At 41.6% G+C, this 27,863-nt stretch overlaps 2 protein-coding genes across 6 annotated transcripts; one reads left to right on the forward strand and one right to left on the reverse strand.

Annotated features, from left to right (window-relative positions):
- The first annotated feature begins 24 nt into the window (after positions 1-24).
- LOC136438595 (zinc finger protein 37-like) lies at positions 25-6,507 on the forward strand. The gene is made up of 3 exons (XM_066433467.1): positions 25-330; positions 2,128-2,242; positions 3,730-6,507. The coding sequence occupies exons 1-3, from the start codon at positions 199-201 to the stop codon at positions 5,430-5,432; spliced, it is 1,950 nt and encodes a 649-aa protein (XP_066289564.1). The 5' UTR covers positions 25-198; the 3' UTR covers positions 5,433-6,507.
- Positions 6,508-7,448: 941 nt separating this feature from the next.
- LOC136438594 (serine/threonine-protein kinase PRP4 homolog) lies at positions 7,449-26,891 on the reverse strand. Of its 5 annotated transcripts, none has more exons than XR_010756454.1 (15): positions 26,779-26,891; positions 25,036-25,300; positions 23,778-24,511; positions 22,467-22,841; positions 21,927-22,014; positions 20,272-20,500; positions 19,736-19,897; positions 18,984-19,131; positions 18,277-18,414; positions 17,074-17,227; positions 16,051-16,165; positions 13,644-13,882; positions 10,625-12,660; positions 9,458-9,497; positions 7,449-8,902 (listed from the first exon to the last, which is right to left on the reverse strand). XR_010756454.1 is itself a non-coding variant. In XM_066433466.1 (13 exons), exons 1-13 carry the CDS (start codon positions 26,841-26,843, stop codon positions 12,457-12,459), a joined length of 2,910 nt encoding a protein of 969 aa, XP_066289563.1. In that variant the 5' UTR covers positions 26,844-26,891; the 3' UTR covers positions 7,449-12,456. The 5 variants fall into 5 exon arrangements, 2 of the variants coding, with proteins under 2 accessions (XP_066289563.1, XP_066289561.1); XR_010756452.1 differs by having other exon boundaries at positions 10,578-12,660; XR_010756453.1 differs by having other exon boundaries at positions 7,449-9,497.
- Positions 26,892-27,863: the final 972 nt, after the last annotated feature.

Consider the following 27,863-nt stretch of genomic DNA (forward strand, 5'->3'; position numbering starts at 1 on the left):
AACCCTAGTCCCATACATGTAATGGGATGCACCATTAAGAACTTTCGGAAAGCGCGACAGCCGAACACGTGAGAACATCGGGAGAAATTTAAAACCATATCGCAAAGTTTCTGTCTTCAAATTACAATCACGTTAGGAGCATTTACGGACCATCTGAAGGCATACGTTTATATCTTAAGATAGAAGAGGTCGAGGAAGATGCCGAGGAAACAAAGAAATCGGTACCGGAGATTTAATTTTGGGGCAAGCCGAGTCAACAACAAAGCCGCGGTGGTGGACGACCAGTTGTTGTTTCAAGGACAAGACGCGGCCGCTTGTGGCAGCGCTCAGGTAACGTCTTACTCATCATCTTCTGGAGATAGAAAAGTGCAACCTTCGCCGATATGATGACTAAACGCTCTGTTTTGAATCAGCCAGGAGTTTTCGGATGGCAGCTTCTATTGTTCTCAAACTTCAGAGCGAAGTTTAATTAATATGCATTGTCTTCTTAAGATGGCGCCTGTATCTGGCGTGGCGTGGATCTTATTGTCCGAGTCAGGGTTTAGCCAGGCCAACTTTTTCTCACACTCGTCTGTTCAATCCGAATTTTCAAATTTCTTTGGGTAATTATATATTTTCTTTGAAACTAAATTGCTGACTTTGCTGTTTGTCGTTTTTTGGTAAACCAAGAATTTGTGATGACGGTCAAGGAAAAATTATGGTGCCAGGAGATTACATCTACTTTTGATTTTTTTTCCATGTGAGCCTTCTCTTCTAATCGTCAACCAGCTTTCCACATTTTTTTATACTGGAAGGTTGAATATTATTTGTTAGAGCAAGGAGAACCTCCTTGGTTAGAGGCTGTGTATATAAATGAAAACATTCAGATAAGGTTAGTATTGTTGTTGTATACATTATGTTATACTGCCTCAGATTTACCTCAACTTACAAGCTTAAAACATCATGTTTCACTGTGTTTGGGCAGCTGAGAAATAAGGTATACTTTATTTAAGCTCAAAATCTAGGCCTTTAAACACAGTTTTCAACTCATATTTTGATCATCATTGTATTTCAATGTGAGGGAACCTGAAACCATCTCTATTAAACCTCCTTGCTCAAACCATTTCAGTGTTCTCACCAGGATTTTTTCACAGTGTAGGATAAGGTACTGGATAGCAGAGTTATGCAAAGCCGCATGGCGAGCACTACAGGTGTGAAGATGAGGTAGAAATATTTTAGGGGGGTCTGGGGCATCCTCCCCCTGGAAATTTTGAACTTTAAAACTCTCAAAGACACTATATCCTGCATTTTGAGGGCTAAAGTTTGTGAAATAAAGCCAAAGTTTTATGCTTTTGCATCAAAACAACAAAAAATCCCCCCTACGCTGGTTGAAACACAGCGTAGGGGCGAAAATTACAGCATCGGGGATCCAAATCACAGCATAGGGGCCCCCTACGCTCAAATGCCCTGGCGAGAACACTGCATTTAGATTTTGCATTCATCCCTGGTATTCAGAAGTTGGAATTTCTTATAAGTTTGTCTGAATATATCTTTGTTCTTTTGTAAAGTAATGAAGTCCCTGGTTGAACTTAGCATTTCAGTTAACTAAACGCTACTCAAAAAGTTGGTGGGGCCGGTGGAAAGAAAACGGGGTCACAATCTTCCCCACGAACCTCTGTTTGGAGCGTAATAAAATGAACATGTATGGTTTTGTATGAGATTTTTCCCACAAGTTTTCATTTTCAAAGTGACTGACGTGGGGGAAAATAGCAAAGAAGACACAAAGCCTTGCGATGGGCTCTCACAAACTTTCTTTAGATGTCTTGCATAGACAGAACTCTGTCATGTTATGTTTATGCCAGTTAAGGCCACACCAATTTGATTTCTTGGTAAACAGATTTTTTTAAATTTTAGCATGAGGACATCATTAGAACAGAAGGCTGGGGTGAAAACTTGCACCTGACCCTGTTCACTCCCTGAAACTGTGTGCACCAAAGTACAGACTTTCCTCTGAGATTCTGTTTTCATGGTGATTTACCAATCAAGCATTTTTCAAAAATTCTGTTAACCAAGAAATTAAATTGGTGTGGCCTAAGTTATGCAGACAGTGACACTCAATAAAATTTCTTCTTATCCCTGTGTCTTCAGACTATGCATGCGGTGGCTCTTGTGGGGGATTCTGTGACTGAGAACCAGGGATGGTGTGGACAGGACAGCAGTGCTGCTCAGAATTGCAGATCCCCAGCAACAGCACAATCCTCAGGTAAATTTGAATAAAACTAGAAATATGTATTTGCTAGATATGGACAGATTCACGTTCTAGTGAATTTTATGTCCGGGAAAAATTGTAAGGACTCCAGGAGTGAACACTGCAGCTGAGTACTAGTCTACATTGTACATGTATATATGTCAGTGGTACCAGGGCTGTTTCCAGCTTTAAAATTTTTTCCGTCCCACTCATTGCTTGGGAGCCGATTTTTTTAATTTTCATTGTTGAATTTGTCATTTTAAGTATAAGAAAAAACTTTTTATCAGTTTTACCTTATGAAATTGATATTTTGGGGATGGAAGGGGTTGAATTTTTTTCCGTCTCAAGAAACAAATTTCCGTCCATGGACAGAAGGATGGGTCCTGGAGACAGCCCTGGGTGGTTCTGAAGTGCCGACTAGTAATCCATGACGGTACTGCAAATCTGGAATTAAAGGAAGATAGACTGCTTTTGCCTAACTAGTTGATAGAAAAGTATTGGCGACAGAAAGGTGTCAGAATCACAAGATGACCTGGAATAACTGAAACATATTATATAATGAGAAATAAACTGTTGTCCAACTCAAAGAATTTACTCTCCCGAATATTCGACCGAATCACCCAGTCTTCATCAGTGATCTGACCCAAGCGCTGAGGACACATGCTTTTTAAGCAGATGTAACATCAACACTGGGTCAAAGTTTGTCAGAAGTCGGAATTGCCTGTGTAAAAAGCACAGCGCTTGGGCCTGATAGCTTTGAGTTGGAGAACTGTTTGTTTCTCATGATCAGGGGTGCCAAAGAATACATACAAATTTTACGGAATACATACGAATTTTACGGAATACATACGATCCATTACTAGAAACATACGATCCGTACGGAATACATACGATCCATTACGCAGAAACATACGATCCGTACGGAATACATACGATCCATTACGCGGAATACATACGATCCGTACTTATTTGCTGGCCATCGCGCTAGCACCGAATCTAGCTTTGTCTGGTCCTCCTAGTTGGTCTAAGCCTACATCAGTCTTAATTTAGTGCAGCTTGAGATTTTTAGAGTTTATCCGGATGGGATACGCCATTATTAAGCTCTTATAAGCCAAGATATCGTACGAAGAACTGGTTATCCCGAGTCCGCCATATTGAATTTGCCGCCAATGTCACGTGATCAGGACATTTCTCCAAATTAGTACGGATCGTATGTATTCCGCGTAATGGATCGTATGTATTCCGTAAGGATCGTATGTTTCTGCGTAATGGATCGTATGTATTCTGTACGGATCGTATGTTTCTAGAAATGGATCGTATGTATTCCGTAAAATTCGTATGTATTCCATAAAATTCGTATGTATTCTTTGGCACCCCTGATGATGTAAGTTGCCAACTCAGGTGAACTTTCACGGATACATGTATTTGTTATTGTTACGATGACATCTGCAATTTTTTTCCTTTTCTGCATTTTTGTGAATGTGCATTTAAATTTGTTGCAGCAAGTGACAATCAAGGTTCAGTGAGTCAAGAGGCAGCTAAGATGTCTGTTCTTCTTGAAGAGGACCTGGTGACCAAATGGTGCAGTGCCAAACAGCAGCGCGGCTTTGTAGAGGACAAAGACTTTATCAGCTACCTCCTGTTCATTGTAAGCGAATACGAGAGAATGACAGGAACCTATGTGCTTCAGCCCGTCCCCACACCTAAGAGCCCAACCAAACCAGTAACAAGACAGCAGGCATCTAAGAAACGGTCATATCTATTTGATGAAGCAGAAGATGAGGTAGGCAAGCAGAGAGTCAAGAAACGCAACAGGAGGAAGCAGAAGCAGTCGAAAGAAGTTAAAGCAGCATCCCCTCTGCCTGTGGACGCTGTGCCTAGACAGACTCCCAAGAACGAGCAGCTTGCTGAGATTTGTGCAGACTATCGTAAGAAAGAGCAGCTTGCAAAGATTGGTGCAGACAATCCCAAGAAAGAGCAGCTTGCAAAGATTGGTGCAGACAATCCCAAGAAAGAGCAGCTTGCAAAGATTGGTGCGGACAATCCCAAGAAAGAGCAGCTTGCAAAGATTGGTGCAGACAATCCCAAGAAAAAGAAGCTTGCCAAGATTTGTGAGGACAATCTTAAGAAGGAGCAGCTTGCTGAAATTTGTGAGGACAATCCCAAGAAAAAGCAGCTTGCCAAGATTTGTGAGAACAATGTTAAGGAAGAGCCACTTGCTGAGATTTGTGAGGACAATGTTAAGACAGAGCCGCTTGCTGAGATTTGCGAGGACAGTCTTATGAAGGAGGAGCTTGCTGAGATAGTTGGGGACAGTCCACTAGATCTATCTATAAGTTCACACAAGGAAGAGAGTGGGGAGGGCACTGCAGAAGACACCACCAGTGAGCTACAGAAGGTCCTCACCAAAGCGACATCTTGCCTCAGTGTGGAGGGTCAAAACTCCACCCCTGAAGAAGTCATCCTTGACTTCTCCACCAAGAAAACTAGCCCAGATGCTAACGCCAACATAGCAGAGCGACCTGTCTCTCTGGAGAAGCGCGACTTCCCCTGCGACGTCTGCGGGAAGGTGTTCAACAAGATCCAGTACCTGACTCGGCACAAGCGCACTCACAGGGAAGACAAGATGATCCCATGCGACGTCTGCGGGGAGGTCGTCTCGGGTAAGGCGTGGTGCCGCCACAGGAAGACTCACGATCAGCAGGGTCAGATCTTCCAGTGTCCTTGGGAAGGCTGCAGCCTGGCTTTCAAGGACAGGAAGCTATGGCAGGACCACATGTCCTTCGTACACAAGGGCCAGAGCTCGGTGCAGTGCACCTGGATCGGGTGCGACAAGACTTTCCCCAGACACTCGCAGATGGAACGCCACCTGAAGGTCCACGTCACCCCCCGGCGCATGTTCTCCTGTCCTGTCTGCCTCAAGGTGTTCAGACACAAGCCCAACCTGAACGTGCACATGCGGATGCACAGCGGGGAGACACCCTTCAAATGCCCCCACTGCGAGTACAGGGGGAGGCAGCAGAGCGCGCTCAAGTGGCACATGAAGAAGCACCACAACACCATCGTCACGTCCTTCGTAAGCTTCAAGATGGAGGACGCAGCCGCTGTACCCGAACCGGACGACCTGGCCAGTAAACTAGCCGAAAAGATGTGGCAAGAAACAAGTCCAAACTCGACTGGGATTCCACTTGTGTCGTACATGTAAGGGAAGGAGTCACGTTTCTTGGGGTCATCATACACTCACAGATCCCAATCCAACCCTTCTAAGTTTCAACTTGTGGTTATCATAAGTCTAGAGGACTGTATCCTATCCTATGCAAAATCACCATCCATCCAATCAATCTGAACGGTAGAAGGAGAAAGTTTAAGGAGTGGAAACACATTGCAATATAATAGCATTACTAGTATGTAAATGTTGCTTGATACTTTTGCTATGCTTGGATTTAATGCAATGTAGAAATGACTTGCAGTATTGTGACTTCAGATCAGGCTTTGTACATTATTGCAGTATCACATCCACTTAAAATTAACTGAAGCAAATGAAGCCATATTTCAGGATAATAGCCATACTTTCCTATATCATGACGCCTGTCTGACAAGCAAGCTCTTGCCCAATTTGAACTTGTGGGTTGTACATTGATGTTGTTTCAAGTTCAAGGAAACAGACATGTACACCCTCAGAAAACGCCATGAACTTCAAAGAAACTTGTCATGTCTGATAAAGGAATTAGCTAAAACAGTTTTCATGACAAAGATTTGTGTGCAAGTACTTCTCAGGAAAGAATTATTTTTTGGTGCTTTGTAGACGATAAAACTACTAGTCATTTCCTTGAATCTCCCCCTTATTGTTACTATGCAAAAGTGAGAAGTCCTATATTCCTGTAGCTAACTCAGGTCTCATCTTAGTAATATAGTGCATTGGTTTACAATAGATTTGTTATTCATGTAGGCAACTGTAGATTTGTTGTGCATATGCGGAAAATGAGAGCTATTCAAAAGATGCACTTCTGCGACACAACTTCAAACTAGATGATATAGCAGTTGTATAAGTTCTTACTGTAGGTACTAGCATGTTCAATGTTGCAGCAAAGAAAGGAGCTGATAGTTAGTTTTCACAATGTTTCTGATTGTTGTTTGACACTTCCATGAACTTTTGTATCATTAGGGCAACATGCCATCACTAGATTTGTTTTGTAGGTTTTATAGACATGAAGTCACTGAAAGTTGTTGGATGTTATTGTTGCATATGTTCACTTGTTCAATAAATCATTGCATTTGTATGTTGTTTCTTCTCTACAATTTTTCTTAGATACCATGTATAGCTAATCTCCAAGCAGATCTATAGGTTGCGAAGACCGTATCCAACTGGCAGAAAGAAAATTTAATGGCAACCCAAGCCATAAAAACTCCTTCTTTCAGTTGAATACGGTCTTTGCAGCCCGTTGGGTCTGCTTGGAGACTAATGTATAGTCATTTTCCTGCTAAACCCGGGCCGATTATACTTTTGTAGTTGTAGAGCTAGAAGTAGTGCTGTGTACCTAAACTCTGGACCTAAACTGGACTTTTAAAAACATTTAGGTGCAAGTCCAAAAAAACCTAAACGTCAGGAAGCAAGTCCGAACTTGCAAAAAAAAGTATCTCTCGCTTGTATTCTCCTTTTTGTTCTAAACCATCTAAAACCTTCCATAGTGAAATTTGCACTGGAAGACAAAAACAGCAAGTTTATCACTGAGCTTTTGTGTTTACTACTGGCTGTATATAATTTTGCATGTATATTTTTCAAATTGTATGTTAACTTGATGTCAACATGGAATTTTACATATGCCATGGGGACTTAAAAGTCCAGACCTGAACCTAAACCCCTGGACTTGAATCCGGCCCTGAACCTGAGTTAAGGTATGCGGCACTAGCTGTTGAATTTTTCTTGCAAATCCAAAGGAAAGTCTACCATTAAGTAAAGTATTACTTGCACAGGGTGCAGGGCTGTCTCCAGGACCCGTCCTTCCGTCCCAGGACGGAAATTTGCTTGTTAGGACGGAAAAAATATCTATTTCATTACCAAAAACTGATGAAAATGTATTTTTGTAAGCTTAGAATGACATATTCAACATTGAAAAAACATGGCCATTCATGCCTCCTCAATGAACCCATAAAAGCATTCATAATCTTATGGTCTTCAGCATCCAACATAAAGACATTAAACACAATTCATACGGATTAGTTCAATCTTTTGGTGTCTTTAATCATACTGACAAATCTTATGTAATAATAAATATATCTTTATCCAACTTCCTGATCTAGACTTTATAAGTTATAAATGGCCATCAAAACTATGTCGAACTAAATAAATGTGCCAGAATATAAAAGTATTCATAACAACCTAGATAACATGTACTTCTAAAGTTCGGTAATATCTTAAATCATGTGTCAGCTGGTATGCCATGTGGTCTACTGGAAAAGCTCTTCGAAATTGTCAACTGTCGCCAAGTAGTTTTTGGGGCATACAACAAAACCTTTTGATACCCTAGAAGGGTAGGTTTTCCTATTGACACAGCTCTTCAAACATATTGTATTCCTTTAGAATGACCAAGATCAGTTGATGAAAAAGAGCCCAATTTATTTATCATTTGAAAAGGCATAAATGCTTTGTGAGGCCATTTCATCATGTAAACAATGTAAAAATGCAAAGCACAAAATATCCTTGGAATTATATATCTATAGCCAGGTGTTTTGATGCTATATCCAAAGTGATAGACTGAATTACACTGCAATTTGTCTCAAGTCAAACTGACTTCAATATATGGGTGATATCCATGCATGCAACAGTTAAATCTGTTTCTCAAAAATGTTCGTGACTATCCTGTAAATTGTACAAAGCTCCAAAATGCGCAAACATATGCCGTAGATTGCCAAAAAAATTTGGAAAACGGATACTAATGTTGTAGAATGCCTCCATTCCTATCATAACATGTACTTATTCAGTCGTAAACTTACTTCTTGTCACAGATAAAGAATTTGTTGTTTGGTATACCATAATCCAAATGTTTAGTCATTGGTTCACCCTTTCTGACCACTTAGATTCATTACGAAGGCAACTTTTTTTTCCACTCTTGCATCAGTTTTGGGGTGCCCAGAGGATGTCATCCATATAATCAAATCAGTATGGCCTTATGTTCCCACATTCTTCTTCCTATTTGGTCAATCAAAGGAAGTGTGGATGCACTATAGAAAATATCAACATATTTGAAACCAATCTTAAGGCCACACCAATTTAATTTCTTGGTTAACAGATTTTTTTTTTTTAAATTTTAGCACGAGGATATCATTAAAACAGAAGGCTGGGGTGAAAACTTGCACATGACCCTGTTCAGTCCCTAAAACTGTGTGCACCAAAGTGCAAACTTTCCTTGGAGATTCTGTTTTCATGGTGGTTTTCCAATCTAGCATTTTCTTAAAAATTCTGTTAACCAAGAAATTAAATTGGTGTGGCCTAATTCATCTCTAAAAGGAGTAATGCTGCTTGAAGTTTGTCTGCTTTCCCATCCAAAGACACGGCTAGATGTCAGAGCTTCATCTCCGCACACTTGGTCCTTCTCGTGTGCCCTTGAACTTCTACTTTGTAAGTTGAAGGTGGAAGGCTGAAGACGAGAGAGTCACTCACCTTCCCAAACTCACCTGTAGAAGAGAGCGGGAGGGAACGGCACAAAACCGGGTTATTGTAAGGTGTTTGGTAGGACGCATTACAGCTGTAAGGAAACTTTCAGTTGTGGCAACAAACATCAGAAGTAGCCCATTCTTTTTTTCTGCTAAGGCTTTTACATTTGTTTGTACATCGAGATACAAGTAGGTGAATTTTGGGATATATACCCTGGGCACTGTCGTTTTAATCTTGCGTCAAATCATGACTTAGATTATGGTAAAATGGTGACACAGGGAACAATATAGCCAGAAAAAATCTCTACATAAAATCTGTTTTAAAACTTCAAATGTTGCAGACCTGAAATATCTGGAGTTTCATTTCATAGCACGTACATATTTGGATGAAATTGCACGAAACTTGCTCAAACTGCATTGTAATTTAAGGGGTACTGTTTGAAAAAGAATCGTACACAAGACATGAAACACAGAAAAATACAGCAGATTCGCTGTTCTCTGTCGTGGGGATGTAAGCGAAGTGATTTTGACAGCGTTTACTGAAGCTGAGAATGGCTAGACTATCTTAGCAGAAACCTTAGTGTTCTGGGCTCCTTCTCTGGGGTTCCTTCTTGACCTGCGGAAGACAGAAAGTGAAGACATGTTTATCGCCTTCCGTTGTTGAGATCTTACAAAAGCGAGCTGCCAACTTCTACAGACTGCTTTCTTACTACTTTGAGTCTTAAAAATAAATCATGCCTCAAACTAAGTGTCAGGACAATTGCTTTCCTTTGACAAGTAATTCTCTTTACTTTTTGTCTTGCAAAATCTTACCACTTAGATGGTTTGTACGAAAATTTGTTTAAACCCTACAGACTACATGTGCAAGTTACAAGTGTAAGCTTTTCCTTATTCTATTTAAACATATTAGGTGGACTCAATCTGTATACAACTATCCTACCCTTATTATGAAGTTTTTAAATCAAATCTAACATATCTTAAAACAATTTACACCACAACAGTAATCTATTTTGCATGAATGTTATATGATTTATCTTTAAGACATCTATTAACTGGAAACAAAGATTTACAACCATTTTACAAAGTTGTATTGTGAGGAATTTTTTCCGAATAGAATTTGGGAACTGCAGAAGGTGGCAACTCGGTAACAATTAAAAGTGCAACAAAAGACCATTGTTTGACTTTTATACACTCGAGTGGGTGGAGTGTTAGTGTAGATATGCTTGCGACAGGGAATACATGAACATTACTTCCTTGCACCTTTCTGTTGTGGAGAGAAAACATGTAAAACACATGGTTTGAACAAAGCTGTAAAATCTTGGGGAGCACAACTGTGTGGTTTGTGAAAACTTCACTGGCTCCTGCAATTTATATACTGTATACACACTGTCATTGAAGAGAGACAATAGAAAGGCCGGAGAAATGTACTGAAGTGCAGAGATTCACTTTTCTACTTGCCTTTTCAATTTTGCATAATAGTTTGTTTGATCATTTAAAAGGTTTAAGGGCTACCAAACTTTTCAAGTAGTATGCAGTTAGATTGACAATGACATCTATTTTTGAGACATTTCTTACATCACATACTGTAAGATTTTCTTTAACTGAGTGAGTGGAACTTTCATGCAAAGAGCAACTATGGCCATGGAATATGTAGGTCAATACACCCAAAAGATTGGAACATAGAACAAAGCATTACGGATGGCTCATGAGGTATCTCTCTCGGCAGTCCCTTGCCTATAACACCTTCAGAGGCTTGTTCCTTAAGGATCCGTACTGCTCAATCCGTGGCCACGCCCTGGACAGGAGGAGGCTGTTCTTGTACTCCATCCAACATTGTGGGGAGGATATATGCAAAAGGTAAAGTCTGAAGTTAGTGCCTGAAGCCAAGCTACACCACAAGTTCTCTCAAGGTTCAACAGAGCTCTGGCTGGTACAGTAATCCATTCAAGAAACAAATTACTGGTTGAATTTCCCTGACAATATTAAAACTTTCCGTTTATGTATGTATGTGTTTGAATTTTGTTTAGTTTTTGTCAGCCAAGAAGCTCTGTGATAAATAAGAAAGGGGAAAGAGTGTTACAAAACAATTCAGTCCAAGATTTTTTTTTGCAGACGGCAGTTTATTCTCTCCACTTATTTATCGTCATATATATGCGTCACAGCCAATGCCTCCACCTTACAAGTCACCCTGTCTGTTTGTTACTTGGTGTATTCATGATAGTTATCAACACGGAGTACACAGAAATTCTAAACACTGTGGTGTCTTGTCAGTTTGGGTACTCTACTTTTAAGTACAGTCAAGTTTGGTACTTACTGTTGGGTACAGCACGAGTCCGCTGAGAGGAGGGACTTAGCTACACATACAGATGCTGACATTGTCTCTACTACATCCACAACAATCTTAAGTATACGCTCTACTAACAATGCTGATGTAGGCTGGATACAGTTTCAGTCATAGTTTTTTATCTAGTACTCTTTTTACTCTTTTAATTGGTACTCTGATTTTTTGCTTTCGGGTACTAGCGCAAACTGTATCGCAGCCGACATGAGCAGTGTTAGGATGAGATTCTATGATTCGTCAACAACAACCGTCCTTTTTTTTTTCTCTCACGGAAAAGAAAAAAAATACACTCATGCAGGCAGCCTTCAATGAGAGACAGAATCCACTGCCATGTGGTCAGATGCCATTCAACACTATTTCTGTGGGAGGGCTTACGGTGCGTGTTACCTTAGTGAGAGACCGCCCAACCAAATTCGGCATTTTGGATGCTCAGTGGCTGGTAGGCTGCACGACCACACGGCGTGGACTCTGCCCCACGTTGAGGGTGCCACCTACAGCGAACAGAAACATCTGCAAAACAAGTATTCTGCATGGGTGACAAGTAAAGTTCTTAAGTACTGGGAATAAAGCTCATTATTACCCTTGGTAAGATTGACTCAGGCCAGAAGAAAAACCTCTTTACAAGCTGATCTGTAAAATTATAAACAAGATGCAACAAAATAAACAGGTCATCAACAATCCTAACAGATTAATTATTGGTGCATCTTATGTTTTTTGTCTGCTATCCAGACCATCTTTTCCATAATAATGATAGACAGAAGTCAACTCTTGCCACCATTTCTTCTAAATTTTCCAAAATCTGATACACCGTTAGCAACTTAGAATCAAAGATGTGTTAAGGGTATTGCTGAAAGCGGTATACAAAATACCACAGACTTTCCTAACAATTTTGTTCTTTTTTTCAGCATTCAATTCTGTGCCTACTTACTACAAATCATGTAGATTCGTTGAAATCAATGAAAGAAAATAGTAAAGTAGTATCACCCTGGCCACATTGTTTATCTACTGTTCCTCCCCTATGAACATATACACATACATACATACATGTATACTAAAATTTCTACACACATTTACCTGAACAAAGTATCGATCTATGGACACCACTGTCTTTGTTATGCCTACTTTTCAAGCCTCTTACACTACGTTGCACTACGGTGTGCAACACGTTAGCCGAGTATTATTATAGTACAAGGTCTTATCTATTTGAGGGGGAGAACCTGCTACAGTGGTTAAGTTATATCTTCTCCTGTATGAAGGGATGGGTGAGGGCCTGGTTGATGGAGATGCGTTTGGACGGGTCCAGCATCAGGACCTTGTGGAGGAAGTCGGTCAGCTGGGTCAGCTTGCGCATCTGGTCCTCTGGGAGGCGCGAGTACCCCAGCATGTCCGCCATCAGGTCCCGCGTGGCGTTGATGGACGTCGTCACGGTCACCTTTTCCTGTAATTATTATCATCATTATTATCTTTTTTTTAAAGAACTCACTGGCCCATAGTTAAGCAATATATACACAGCAATATAACCTAAATACATACAAAACAAACAAAAATCAAAACCCTATATATATATACAGGCGTTTCCAGAGGTTTGTGAAGTATGTGTTGCGATAGAATGAATCCAACTTATTCAAAATTTTATCCAGTAACTGTTGCTTGATTAATTATTTTTGGCAAATCCAACTTATGTACAGACTGAACAATGGTGCTAGATGAGTGGAAATCTATAATGTAACATTTCGTTTCTGTACTGGGACTGACTCAGGCTATTAGCTAAAAGGGCGCCTTCTACTACAGTTTAGAAACTTATGAACTTTGAACTTTACTTCCTGCCAATCCAGCCGTTAGTGGTCAACTTCCCTCTCACGTCCAGACACTGACACACACCAGGGCTCGAAATTCATTTTTGAGAATAGGTGCACCCAACCAAAAAAATTAGGTGCACAGAAAAAAGTTTGGGTGCACCACATAAAATGAAGTTGAATGTCAGCAAAACATGATTACAAGTACAAAGTTTAATGCTCTTGTAGAATCTGTAGTTCAACTACTGTAACTTCAAAATTTTAAACAAGTAATACATCAAAAATAAAGTACAACAAAAGGTTACATTACCTTTTCTGGTACTTACGTTTCAAGAATATTCTGTATACTAGTGTACAATAGTATCTTTACCCTATAGCTTATGAAAATATTTAGGTGCACTGGTGCACCCAAAATCCAAAATTAGGTGCACGGCACCAATTTTGGGTGCACACAGGTGCACATGCACCCACTATTTCGAGCCCTGCACACCAACACAAACAAACACACACACTCAAAAAACAAAGACACAGAGTTCACTAAAGGAAATGCTGTTTGACATCAAGTATGTAGGAGGGCGTACACTAAAAAAAAAAAAAAAAAAAAAAATTAGAAGTCATGACTTACCCTCTGTGTGACTTTGTCTACTTCCACGTACATAAAGTTGCACTGAGGGTCGAAGTGCTGGTCCTTGAACATGCCCTTCCTGATCATCTTGTTGGGGATCTTGCCCTTCAGGTCCATCATCAGCTTCAGCATGTGGTTGTTGGTCTTCCCCGGGAAGAGGATCTTCCCCGTGTACAGTTCGTAGATGGTACAGCCCACACTCCACATGTCAATGGCAAAGTCGTAGCCTTTCCCTATAACTGAGGGATGGAGGAAGGAAATCTTTTTATTTATTCATTCATTACCTTCGCCGAGAAGGTTATGCAGAGGGTAGCGTTTGTCTGTTTGTAGTGGCACAGCATAACTCGAGAATGCCTTGATGGATTGTTTTGATATTTGGTATATTGGTAGGTGTTGATGAGACCTAAAAACGATGAGATTTTGGGCCCCCTAGCGGCTTCTTACGGTACTGCAGCGGAACTTCCTGTTTTGATAACTCGTGTTCTGGACATGTTATGGAACTTATTTTTGAGTGGTAGATAGATCTTTGGACAGAGAGTAAGTGGTGTGGGTTTGGGCCCCCTAGCGGCTTTTTTGGAACTGCAGGAGCAGGTTTTTCGTCTGACTTTGAAAGGGAATAACTCAAGAAGGGCTTGATGGATGGTAATGATTTTTGGTAGGTAGATAGCTTGAGTGATGATGTCCATGATTAGACACTTCTTATGCAAATCAGTATCTAATTTGCATAATTAATGAGGAAAGTTTATACATCCGCCAAATTCCATGATAGGACTCTGAAACATGTGACATATGTAACTGAGGAAGAGAGAAATATTAATTGATATGAACTATGCAAATGAAGACCTCATTTGCATAATTAATGAGAAAATACTATAACAAGATGGCCTTGATGGATGGTCATCATTTTTGGTATGTGGATAGCTTGCGTGATGCTTAGTATGATTGGACAATAATTCTGCAAATCAGATTCTAATTTGCATAATTAATAAGGCAACTTTAAAAATCCGCTTTGTTCCATGGTATGACTATTCAAATTGTAACTGAGGAAGAGAGGACTGTTCATAGATAGAAAATTTGCAAATGTGGGCCTAATTTGCATACTTAATGAGTAACTTGTATTATTCCACACTGGCAAATGACGGCAATTTCATACATCTAATACTTTTTTGGTGGCATCGGGAAGTTATGTGAATGTTAACATCGTTGAATCAAATTATGTTAATAAGGGCCTCTTTTGCATAATTGATGATAAATATTAGCATAACCGTAGGCTCATAATTTGTTAAGCTGATACTTTGGACATGTTATATTTTACGACAATCAACTGGTATGATTTATTATTGATGAGAAACACTCCTAATACGTCAGTCATAAAGGTTAAAATCATTTGGCGAAGGTATGAGGTTGTGGAACTCTTGTTTATTTATTTGTTTGGCTGTGTACAATGTGAATCGGCCAAGGCTGCCTGACTAGCTATTGCTATTACAAGGGGCCAACCTTGCTGCAAAATTACATAATAAAATACAATAGTTGCATTAGTTAAAGATAAATCATACAGGCATACAATCATACAACTCTTACTGCGAATCAATATACATGAACATTCTATAAGTAACGCTATAAAATCTAAAAGGGAGAAAATGCATCATCTATCAACGGGTTGTACATTGGAATAATGGTTACTTCATACTAGACCGGGGAGATTAAACAGAGAAGGGGTCCCCCAGGGACTTCCATGCCGTTTCCATCCAAAAGGAAATCTTTGATCACAGCTGTACTGGCAAGACCCCCATGATTGTACCTCATCAGTACAAATGAACAGATCAGCACTTTTAAACTTAAATAATACACAGTGTATTTGATGGTGAAGTTGTAGCCTTTCCCTATAACTGGCAGAGGGTGGAAATTTTTGATAAGAGTTGACAGGAGGTGGCAAGGCAGTTTTGTGGTTACAGTTGCTGACTTGGAATCTAAGGGTTCTGGGTTCAAATCCCTAGCAGACCCCAATGTTGTGCCCTTGGAATAGGCAATCTACACCTATTTCCTCACTTGACTCAGGTAGAAACGGTTAGGGACGTCCTCTCGGATGGGACGGAAAGCAGGGGTTCCGTATTTGAGGAGAGTACGTTAAAGAACCCATCAAACTTATAGAGAAGAGTGGGGGTCCTTCTTGGTATGAATGGATCAAACCTTACAAACTGGCCTCACACAGCTTGTAGTTACTGCACAAAACTGGTGCATTATACCTAAAGGTGGTTTACCGGTAATGCCCAACAAACAAAAAATCTTCAATTTGAAACTTTTAAATACCTATGTGTAGATGAAACAAATACCTCATTTTAGTACCATAGAACATACTTTAGATGTTTCTACAAATCTCTGGTACAAAATAAGTCTGTATACTTACTGATTTCTGGGGCTCTGTAGAACCTACTGACCAGGTAGGGGGTGATGTCGTTGTCAGCGCTGTGTGAGGCTGAACCAAAATCACACAGCTTCAACACCACCTTTGACGAATTCACCTGTAAAGCAGGGAAACTAAATTAGCAACCACACAGCTCCATAGTGATGCTTTTAAATAAAAAAAGATAGATAGGTCTATGACTATGGCTTTAGAAATCAAACAGTATGCACTAGGGATGTGTGCGTAAATGTGACATCAGGTACTGGTACAAAGGTTTAGGTATAAGTCTGGACCTGTACCTGTACCTGAACTATTTGACAAAGTTACCTGTGGCTTTTAATGATGACAGAAACATGAACAACCAGTTAAGAGAATGTCTATATAGACCTCAGGTATCTTATGCAGAGAACCCAAGGTTTCCAGAGGATCTCAAATCAAAAATGGTGCTGATTTCAATGACCAAGCAATGTTTTCCTCTTTTTCCAGTGCTAAATTTTCATCTCTGTGCCGGGAACAACACGTTTTTAAAAACGAAATAAGTAAAAAAGTTTGAGTGTAGGTCTGTTCAGGTACAGCACTGGTACATTGATGTTGCAGCATTTTGTAACTGGACCTGTAATGATTTTAACAGTACACATCCCTAGCAGGCGTTTTAGCTAGGATTTATAGACAAGGGGTCCAAAAATGGGGTGGGTGGGTGCTGTGATGCGGGGGTTAGGTGTGTTCTAGTCTTATCATACTTTTAGCAGACCATTTTAAGCACTAAAAACTACTGGTTCCCTCTCTGTCTCCCAATGGACTCTATGGAATGTCAATGCTGTTCAAGTGTCTGGTAGGACTAAAAAAAAGCAACAGTAACACTACAACACAGTAACATGTATATGAAACAGGGGGTCCTCTGTGCGTCCAGCTGAAAAAGAGGGCCTCCAATTTCCTTGTTATTTTAGTATCATGCATCCAAATGTATTATTTTAGTATCATGGGTCTGAAAGCCTGTTCCCTAGTATGAAAGATTTGATTACTGACCAGAATGTTGTCGGGTTTGATGTCGGCATGAAGGATGTTGCAGCGCTTGAGAAGCTTGAGTGCCAGGAAGAGCTGCTGGGCGTAGGAGCGCACCGCCTTCACGTGAAGACCCACGTCGCGCCCGTACTTCTTCAGGATCTCCCTTAGGTTCATGCTGAGTGATACAATGAACAAGTCAGTCATATATGATGTGCTGCTATGTGAATACCAACTTGGTAGTAAAGAATCCTTTATTGTGCACCCTCCTGAAAGCAGAGGCTTATTGCTCGATTCGCTAGCTCGCTCGCTCACGTAGGGGCCCTGCTCTTTAGCCCCGGTAGATACGGTTCTGGCGACGTTACTGACAGTTGCTGATGAATAATTAATGAGCTATCCTTATTTGGCAAAATTAGGCGGTTAATTTGTTCTGAACCTAAAGTAACGATGTGAGACGTAACCTGATTGGTTGATAGCTTCTCAGCGTCCTTTGCGCTTTTGCTCTAGATGAGGTTTAGCAAACCCTCTGATTGGCTGAAGCTGTTTTGGTGGTGATGGCGCCAGAACCGTGTCTACGGGGCAAAAGAGCAGGGCCCCTTCGCGAGTGAGCTAACGAATCAAGCGATAGGGGCTCTGCTTTCAGGAGGGTGTCATTGTGAAACATATAGACAAGAGAGGCATCAAATAGCCAAGTGGGTAGGCTAGCAGATAAGTGATCAAGAGATCGTGGGTTCAAAGCATTCAGGCCTAGATGCCGTGTCCTTGGGAAAGGCACTTTCCTCACTCCATCCAGGTGTAAAAACGGGTACCTGACTTTGGTTGGGGAGGTAAAGAGTGAAGGAAGGAGAGACCGTGCCTTAGACACAGTGGTTAACAACCCACTGCCTCTATGGCCTCTAAAAGTATATGGGTGTACACTTTTTTATAGACATGAAAAACAGAGTGATGACCAACTTTGACCGTTTTGGAGCACCACCTGGTAGTTTGTAAAGAAACTGCATAGTAGAAAAAGACATGTTTTACTGTAAATGCAGAAATGTTAATGGTCTTATGTTCGCAGTTTTCCGGCGACCGTTTCACCGCGAACTTAAAACCACCGTGAACATTTTTATCCAATACTGTAGCAGTATGTGACCATTTTCACCTTAGTGCGAAATAAAAACCATGCGGACTTAAATGCATTTACAGTACCACAGAAGGGAAATCAAGGTCAAATAAAACACACACCTGAGTGGCTCAAAGACTAAGCAGAGATGGTTCTTGTGGTAGAAGTCTCGCAGCAGACGCAGACAGTGGAACTTGTCCTCTGGGTCGGCATCATTCAACTTCTTCAGGAACTCCAACTCCTTTAGACCTGTCTTGTGCCTGTGTCAATGAAATGCATGGTAAAAAAAAATGCTGTTCCATAGTCATCACAAACTTAGCATCTATGAAATACTATTTCTTCAACGTTTTTTTTCACATTTCTAATATGGAAACAAAGAAACAGGGTTTACATGCCTTTTTCCATGAGGTATAGCTACCTATCTTAAGTCACCGTTTATTGTAGCTAGCCTGCTCTAATTCAACATGTGTTCTTGGTGTATTATTCGTAAAGCGTAATTGGTCGCTTCAATTCTATACAGTATGTTATTTGTTATCTTGAGTTCATTGTTACCGGTAACCGTTTTTGACAAATTATCTGTATTGTGTCGTCGAATGCAAGATTGCCCAAAAGTCACAATGAAACGTCCGTTTGTGTCGCTGTTTGCAGCCTAGTTTTACCAAAATCTAGCGCAGTACGTATAAGAATGTGTGCCAATTTACCGTTAATTGTCATGACATTTCAAGGTCTTTAAAAGAGAAAAGTAATCATCTACACTATTTGCAAAAACCACTTTCAACTTGATCATCAAGCCAAGCAAGCATGTGATGCGATAAAAATTCCCACTTACATCATCTCATTGTTCCGTATGATCTTGATGGCGACGTCTTGTTTGGCGCGAGCCTCGTCCCTCGCTCGAACCACGTTGCTGAAAACCCCCTGCCCAGTGAAGCCGTACACGACATACCGCCTGTCCAGTGTCTCACCGATTCGCACACCTGCACAACACATAGGCAACATGAGTATGATGTACTGTAAAAAACAAGTTTGCATGGTTCGCATGGTAGGGAGAAAATGGAGTGTTCGCGGTGATTTTAATTTTGCGTTTGAAACAATAGTAGCGCTATACAAACACAGGCAGAAATGTTTGTCGTGGTTTTAAGTTTGAGGCGAAGAGCCTCCTGCGAAAACCATGAACATAAAACCACCGCAAACATTTCTGCATTTACAGTATCATGTGATCACTATTATTTATTGTAAAACAGGCAGTTATTTCAGTTCATTTGAATGTAGTTGCCGACTACTTGGCAAGTGATACTAGCCTATCCCACTATTGTCACTTTCTGAACTTCTTGAATACAGGAATAAAAGACTTTTGGCTTTGATAGCATGCTTTTTACAACGTTTATGGTCTCTATTTGGAAAATTTAGGTACAATGTATCTTGTTTTTTTTCCACCCATTTTGAGTCTGCAGAGGATGTCATCCAAAAAATGTACTTGCTACATGATCTTACTGCAGCTTTTGACTTTTAACGACATCCATTATGTTAACACACGCGAGTGGAGACTCACACACAGTTGAACACGATTCTGTCACTTACGATAATATCCCTCCTGGTCATCCCAGTTCTCTGTGAGATGAGGATTGTCTGTAGCTTCGTGGATCATCCGTCCGCCGGAGCCCGACCCCTTATCACCGAAGATGTCGTCTGTGAACATGTCGTTTCCAGCACTCCCAGTAGAGTCCTCCGTCTCTTCTGCAACTTAAGGGAAACACTCCAAATTTGACAAACAATACCACTGGGGGCTAAACACAGCAACACCCCGACCAATCAAACCACGTGAATCGCATTGAAACTCAGATTCGTATCAGCCATTTCCCGACAAATCCCTTTCTAACTTGCGTTAACGACTACATCTGACAAAACAAACTCGCCAGTGAGATGGTGGAAGGTGTCAGCTTTCCAAAGATGTTTTCAGATTGGCAATGTTGGCACTTTGGAAGTGTTTGAAAGCGACCGCGATTTAAAAATAGTTTCTACTACTTTTCTCTTAACGTTAAATCGCGGTCGCTTTCAATCACTTTCAATCATAACAAGCAAACAGCCCTTGCGTTGAATTATCAAAATCTACTAACCAGCCTCCTTCTTCTTCACAGCTCCAGTAATAGTGCTCAGCTTCGCATTGATAGAGGCTTCAAAATCATCCTCAATCTTAGCGTCCTCGGCAAAGTCTTCTACCGCGCGGTCCCCGACTAGCACACTGTCGGGGGTGTTCGCTCCGTCGTTGTCTGTGTCCTCATCAGAGTCTGTGGGTAGAGGCGTGGACACCGAGCCGCTGTTGTCTGAGCACTCTTTTTGATATTTCTGAAAAAGGAACCAACTATCATCAACATTTTGTACTGAAAGGGAAAAAAATGTGGTCATTGCTAATATTTTCCTGTAAATTATTGCAAGTAAGACATGTTGTTAACAAACTATAAAATCAAGGTCTTACTCTTAGCTAACAAAATATGTGTATGAAAAAAATCCTTCTACTTTAGCCTACAACTTGCTTGTTTCGTAATGAAGACTGTACATGGGGAAATGTTCATGGTGGTTTTATGTTTGCGGTTTTTGCTGTAACTTCTTCAACATCACAAACTTAAACTTGTCTTCTTCCCACCCACCTCCTTGTTTCAACTGCGAACTGAAAACCATAACAAACACTTCCTACAGCAAAATCAAATTCCTGCAAAAATATCAGCTTTCACAGTACAGTAGATTCCAATTATTTGTATACCTTTTTTCTGTATATTTCGTCTTTCTGTATAGAATTCCAAAACACCAAACCATTTACCATCCACTCAATGATAAAAGCAATGTATAACTGTATCGCCCATAATCGTAAAGTTCGGTGTATTGTATAGAATCTTGTCCGAATTTATCGTAAAATGACCCGAAACTATAGGATAAATTTTGGGTTTGTATTGTAGTTTCGGGAGCGGGGACGGCGTCTACCGTTCGACAATCGCACTCTTTTGTTTCTTGCTATTGTTCTGCTATCAAGCAGTCGATATCGGTACCTTTGACATACGTTGATCTCTTCAAAACTTGTTTTTCAAGGCTCAAACGACGCGACGAAAGTCAGATTTTTGCCCGAGCATTTGAGCCTTTACGCTGTGATTTGCCGCGATTTGCCGTTATTTATGGCCGTATTCGGCGGAGAATGTATACTTTAAATTCTTTTCCCGTGAAAATTCTGCTTATCTAGCGTAGATGAATCACATTTTACGGCACAATTTCACGTAAAATGTAGAGGCGAAGGCTGGGTGACGCCGGCAGCCATCTTTGTTTACTCATGTTTACGCGTGTTCTAAGCGCTGATTGGTTTGCGTCATGAAAACATGTGCTCTGGCTGTGCTCAGATTGGTTGGCTGCAAGATTTCACGTGATCAACATATGGCGGGAGTTTTTTTTTCAGGAGTATCCCACGCAGTTCGGGCTTATCTGAACAAAATAGATTGCGTATTTATTCCAATATGGTGACGTTAAAATCGAGGGAAAGGTAGGATTGTACTTTGATTAAAATTTTGCAAAATAAAGTTGCGATATCGTGAGTGTGTTGTGTGTCTTGCTCAAAATCCTATTCGCCCCCCCCCCCCTTCCTTCGGGACGTCAATATCGCTAGTTCGGGGAGTCGTATAGTTCGGGGAGTCGTATAATTTACGCTGACAAATGGGCTATACAGATATGCGGAATCTACTGTATATGGCAAACAGGAAAAGACTGTAACTTAGCTATTGTGACTGACCTGTAGAATTGCAAGTCTCTCCTTCCTGCGACGTTCGATGATCGCCTCCTCATCTTCATCATCATCAGGAATCTCAAAGTCTTCCAAACTGTACAACAAAAGTAAAACAATATGCGTGTGTATGATCTATCAACCCCTTTATAAGTTATTCTCTGTCAAAATCTCAAACAAAATCGGCCCCTGCACTTCCAAAAAAGCTGCTAGAAACCTATACCACTTCTTCACAAGCCCAATGGCTATCTACCATAAAGATATCATGAACATAGCATGTCGAGAACATGAGATATGAAAACAAGAAGTTGTGCTGCAGTTCCACAAAAAGCTGCCAGGTGGTCCATAATCAATCTTGTCCTTTGTTTTGCAGGCACCTAACCAGATGCGAAAGATCATTAAGATCCATCTACATCTACATGAGTTACATGTATGCTGTCCACAAATACATCCAACCATCCAACTACAAACCACCAAAAACATAACCTCCTTGGCAAAGGTAATAACAGCAAACATCGTTTCTACCTAGAACATTCCGAGCTGACTTACCCTTCATCTGAGGAGTCTTCCTTCTTCATAGCCATGCCTTCAGACAAGCTCCCCTTGAACTTGTCCTCGGGTGACCTGCTCCTGCGTCTTCTGTCCCGATCTCTGGAGTAGGACCTCCTCCTGTATCTGTGTCGTGACCCCGATCGACTCCGTCGCAAAGGAGACCTTCGTCTTCCCATGGGGGAGCGCGATCTTCGCGATAATCTCCTTGGTGATGGTGATCGTCGAGGCCTGCCTCTACCCATGGGGGACAGACTCTTTCTCCTCCCCGGCGGCGTTCTTGAACGGCGTCTGATGGGGGACCGAGCTCTTATGTTGGGGGCCGGGCTAAGTCTTTTCTTTCTTTCATCTACGGGGTCTGGACTTCTCGGTCTCCTGTATTAGCAATATAGTATACTGTGTGACTGATCAAATCCGATACAGTAAAAAATGAATGAATGAAGAGGAGGACGAAACTACCATACAAGGGAACAACAAATCAAAGATCTCCCTGTAATATTTATAGTTTTCGTGAATTTCTTATGCCATAGCTTTATCATGTGTTATAACAGTTGATGCTCAACGAGTACCAAGACACCCGGATGTCCCAAATTGAGGTCGCTGTGCAGACCAGTTGTCTATAGACTATACCACACTACTTTCAGAAAGAGGAAAGTAAAGTAAAGTGATCTCGATCCAATAAGATCCAGGAAGAGAGTGTTACCTGTAATGCTGTAGTGACTGAAGATACAGCTAGGGCTGCCCAAAATTGCCACGTATCTTTGGGACCTCAGTAACTACCCACATACCAAAATTCATACACATACATCAAAAGGATCTTGAGTTATAGGTTTGACCTACCATCAGGGCTCGAAATTCTTTTTTTGAAATAGGTGCACTGGTGCACCCAACCAAAAAAATTAGGTGCACAGAAAAAAATTTGGGTGCACCACATAAGATAAAGTTGAATGTCAGCAAAACATAAGTTTGACGCTACTGCCTCTCTTGAGAACTTCAATCTGTAATTCTATCCAGATTTCAAATTTCAACCATAAACCAAGCAATGCATCAAATAAAGTACAACGAAAGGTTATATTGCTTTTTCTGATACTTACATTTCAAGAATATTCTGTATGCTAGTGTAGAGAACCGTACAAAAATATCTAGGTGCACTGGTGCACCCACAGTCAAAAATTAGGTGCACAGCTCCAATTTTGGGTGTGCACAGGTGCACATACACCCACTATTTCGAGCCCTGCCCATGCACAACCAAAAACAGTACCCCCCATTGGAGGTGACCTCCTTCCCAGAGGTAAATAAATCACAGCTCACCTCACAGGGGGGCTCCTACTCTTCTTTGTTGGAGTCCTGCTACGGACCTTTTCCCTTTCCAAGGAACGGCTGTTCTGACGCCTTGAAGACGCTCTTTGGGGAGACGCGGCTTTCTTTGAGTCCTCTTTAGCAGTCTTTTCCTGAGAGGACTGTTCCACTTTGTCGGGAGATCTGGCCGTCTTCTTGACTCTATTATTGTCCTGAGTGCTGGGGGATTTACTGCGCCGTCTCACCCTCCCTTTCTCCCGGGGAGACCGGCTCCTTCTCTTTGGTGAGATGCTGCGTTTCCTGGGGGACTTACTTCTCTTGACAACTCTCTCCTCCCGATCCTTCCTGGGAGACAACCGGGGCTTTCTGTCCGGGGACCGGCTACGCCGACTAAGTCTACCTCTGTCTGGTGGCGTCTTGCTCCTCCTTCTTATGTCCTCCCCCGACTTTCTTCTTCTGTCTCGTTCGGGTTTGTGCCTGGGAGATGTGGATCTGTTTCCCCTGTGTCGGGTTTTAGATGAATGGTTGTCTGCGTGCTGCGGTTTCCCAGAGTCCGCGGGAACTTTGTCGTCTTCCGTCAAATCGATGACCTCGCCTTCCTCTTCCTCCTCGTCAGTGGCGGCGTAACCCTGGGCGATGAGCGACATGGCGTTGATCTTGCTGCCGTCGGCGTGGTTCTTCTCAAGCTCCGCCTGGATACGGGCTTTGGCTTCCTCCAGCTCCTCGAGATTCGCTGAGTCATCCACCTGTACACAATCCAATCCACAAGGCACGTCACGATGAGAAAAGAAAAGTAAAATGAAAATCATAAATTCTGACATCAGTTTCATCTATTGTTCCAGCTAAAACACATCATGGTACTCCTATGGTTATACTCCTATGTTTTACTCCTATGATTATACTGTACTCCTGTGGTTATACTGCTATTGTTATACTCCTGTACTAATGTAATGGAGAGTTCACACTGCAGGATGAAGATTAAACTGTGCAAAATAGAACATTAGGGGTGAATGCATTAAGAAAACTGCCTCCATCTCTGTGGTGCTGCAAAAAAGTCTGAAAAAGGTCTGAACACAAAAGAAAGCTCTTATTACATGGAGACCAGAAAAGGCCAACTCACTAACCTAGAACTTCAATAGCCTGGAATCCAAACGTATTATAGCTCCCCGAGTCTCCTCTCTGCAAATGAGACTCCGGAGCTATAATAGGTTTGGATTATAGGCTAGAACTTCAATGCTGCAGCACTACATACAAGGTGTTGAACTCTGACCTTTATTTTCTTCAGCACTGCACTGCTCCCCTCCTTGACCTCCTCCTGACTGTGCCGCCTCTTCTTGTGCTTGTGCCTCCGTTTCCGGTCCTCCTCCTCGGAATGCTTGTGTTTGTGTTTCTTGTGCTTCTTCTGGTGCTTGTGCTTCTTCTTACCGTGATGGCCGTGTTTCTTCTTCTCCTCTTTAGAAGACACCTGCACATTTTCTTCGTCGCTGTCGCTTCCATTTTCAGCACTGGCAGGTGCTTCAGGACTACCTGAATCACTGTGAGGGAAATTACAGTTATTCTTTGTTTCGCACAACTGGTAAACTGCCTTTTTATTTTCTAAGCGTAACACACCAGTTAACATGTATGTACAAGCTGCATAAGCCCGGACCGTAAGCCTGAGAAGCATTTTGTCAGCCCTTCTTGTTGGGTTTTTAAAATTTAAGCTCGTCCTTTTCCAGATGCTTCTGCCAACGACAAATAGTCGGCCATTTTGTGTGTAGGCGTATATTCCATGAAACTTTTAAAAGCTCACAATAAAATTCCCAACATTCTCATGTAATTCAGTATTCCCTTCTCCCAATGCATAGTCCTTTGGAAAAACTAGATGGCAACACAATTTTGAAAAAAATTATGGTCACAAAACCTAGTCATTATAATAAAACTAATACACATTTCAGTGATCCAAAATGGCACATGTACATTTGTTTGCTTGGGGCTATAGCTTGTTTGGTTCACACACCGGCAAACTGCCTTTAGGCATAACGCACCAGTTTTATAAAGTTTTATTCTTTTAAGTACAAGCTGTGTATTAAAGACCGGACTGTAAAAAGTGTAAGAATGGACCGGGCCCCCTTTCAGTATGTGTAGCTTGTAGTGTGGCTCTCCTCAAATACATTTAAGTCCAATCCAAGAGGAGGTCCCTTGGTACCTATTTTCACCTGAGTCAAGGGAGGAAATAGGTGTAAAGTGCCTTTCCCATGGGCACAACACTGGGACATGTTTGAAAATTGAACCCAGGCCCAGGACATTTAGTAATGCTACATCAAAAACCCTAACCACAAGAATATATCTAGGGACTGGATGGTAGAGAGATGGCAGAGTGAAAATAGACCATACCACACCCAACTATAAATATGTTTTACTGCGTGTTTTGAAACAGTTCTTTTGAAACAGTTTTACCAAGGAGGTTTAATCCCTGATTAAACCTCCTTGGTTTTACATAGGTGAAAACCGAACCCTTTACTTCGGTAAGCATCTAGAGAACGAGGTCTGCTTCAAATCTCGTCAGACCATGGTGACTTTAAGAACCATCGAACTCAGGGACGCACAAACTTCCCACAAAGTGTTACCCGAACCGTCCGGAAACAAGCACCACGCTTTTAAAATCAACTGAAACCTGGTGTGCCAAGCAAACAACTACATAAAAAATTAACAACAGTTTGAAGACTTTGGTCATTTTAGGTAACACTAAAAACCTCAAACATAAGTTGATCATCATCATTCTTAGGCAATAGAAGCATTTTGTCCACCCTTCTTGTTGGGTTAGCTCGTCCTTTTCCAGATGTTTCTACCAACGACAAAGAGTCGGCCATTTTGTCCTTTGACATGCAAATAACGTGCTAATACTGTCAACTTTGTGACTATCTCCTAGAAATACTGTGACCACTAGGCCTCTCTGATTACGTGCTGAAGATAGCCTGGGTTGTTATTTATCAGACCAGAAGGCTGGCTGGAGTGATAAATCGTCCATTACCTGTCCTCCGTTAATTCTGCAGTGACCGGCGGCTCGCCACCAATCTCCATCATCATGGCCGCCATGATGACACTATGACGTCCTCTATCCCGGCATGCAGTGGGTAAGTACGATCCAAGTCAAGCAGATGTCAGGAGGCACAATGCTGTATAAGGGGAGATGTTCGCGCCTTTTTTCGCGGGGATTTCATTTCGCGGTAGGGAGAAAATGAAGTGTTCGTGGTCGTTTTTAAGTTCACGGTTGAAACTGTCATGCGGGCTTTTGCTGTAAAAGGGCAGCAGTCACGGTGGTCACTTTTAAATAACTTTTTTACCTCCAAACTTAAAAGTTTACTAAGTTCGTCGTGGTGAAAAGGTCAGAACGAAAACCGCGAACATTAAAGACATTAAACCACCGCGAGCATTTCCACCTTTACAGTGTTGTGAAATCTTATAATCTGTCCCTTTTTCTCAACACATCAACGCTCCCAATGTACCTGCTCTGCTCTGCTCTGCTCTGCTCTGCTCTGCTCTGCTCCGCCTGAGTGCTCTGCTCTGCTCTGCTCTGCTCTGCTCTGCTCTGCTCTGCTCTGCTCTGCTCTGCTCTGCTCTGCTCTGCTCTGCTCTGCTCTGCTCTGCTCTGCTCTGCTCTGCTCAGCTGCTCCGAGTGCTCTGCTCTGCTCTGCTCTGCTCTACTCCGTACTCTACTCTATTACTGTACTCTACTACTCTACTCTGCTCTGCTCTAGAGTCTGTTATATCTACTATACTCTGCTTTGCTCTGCTCTGCTCTGCTCTACTCTACTCTACTCTACTCTACTCTACTCTACTCTATCACGGATGATTTTCCATATTGTGATACTTTAGGAAGTTTCTCGTAGTACTAGATGCTTAACGGCAAACATGTGCGTGCGCAAGGAGCTTTTATCAACTTGGTGTGCGAAACTTAGAATTGACGCCTATCTTCAACCATACATCTCAGTCTCCGAGTACCAGACCCCACAGATACTGGAATAGTAGAAATTGGCAAATAGGTTGAAAAGTTTGCCAGAGGAGCTTGTGTAAATACAGGCTAGGTCAGAGAGTAGCCTGACTAAGTCGCGCTCC

Source organism: Branchiostoma lanceolatum, chromosome 7 (genome assembly GCF_035083965.1).
Source record: "Branchiostoma lanceolatum isolate klBraLanc5 chromosome 7, klBraLanc5.hap2, whole genome shotgun sequence".
NCBI classification, from domain to species: Eukaryota; Metazoa; Chordata; class Leptocardii; order Amphioxiformes; family Branchiostomatidae; genus Branchiostoma; species Branchiostoma lanceolatum.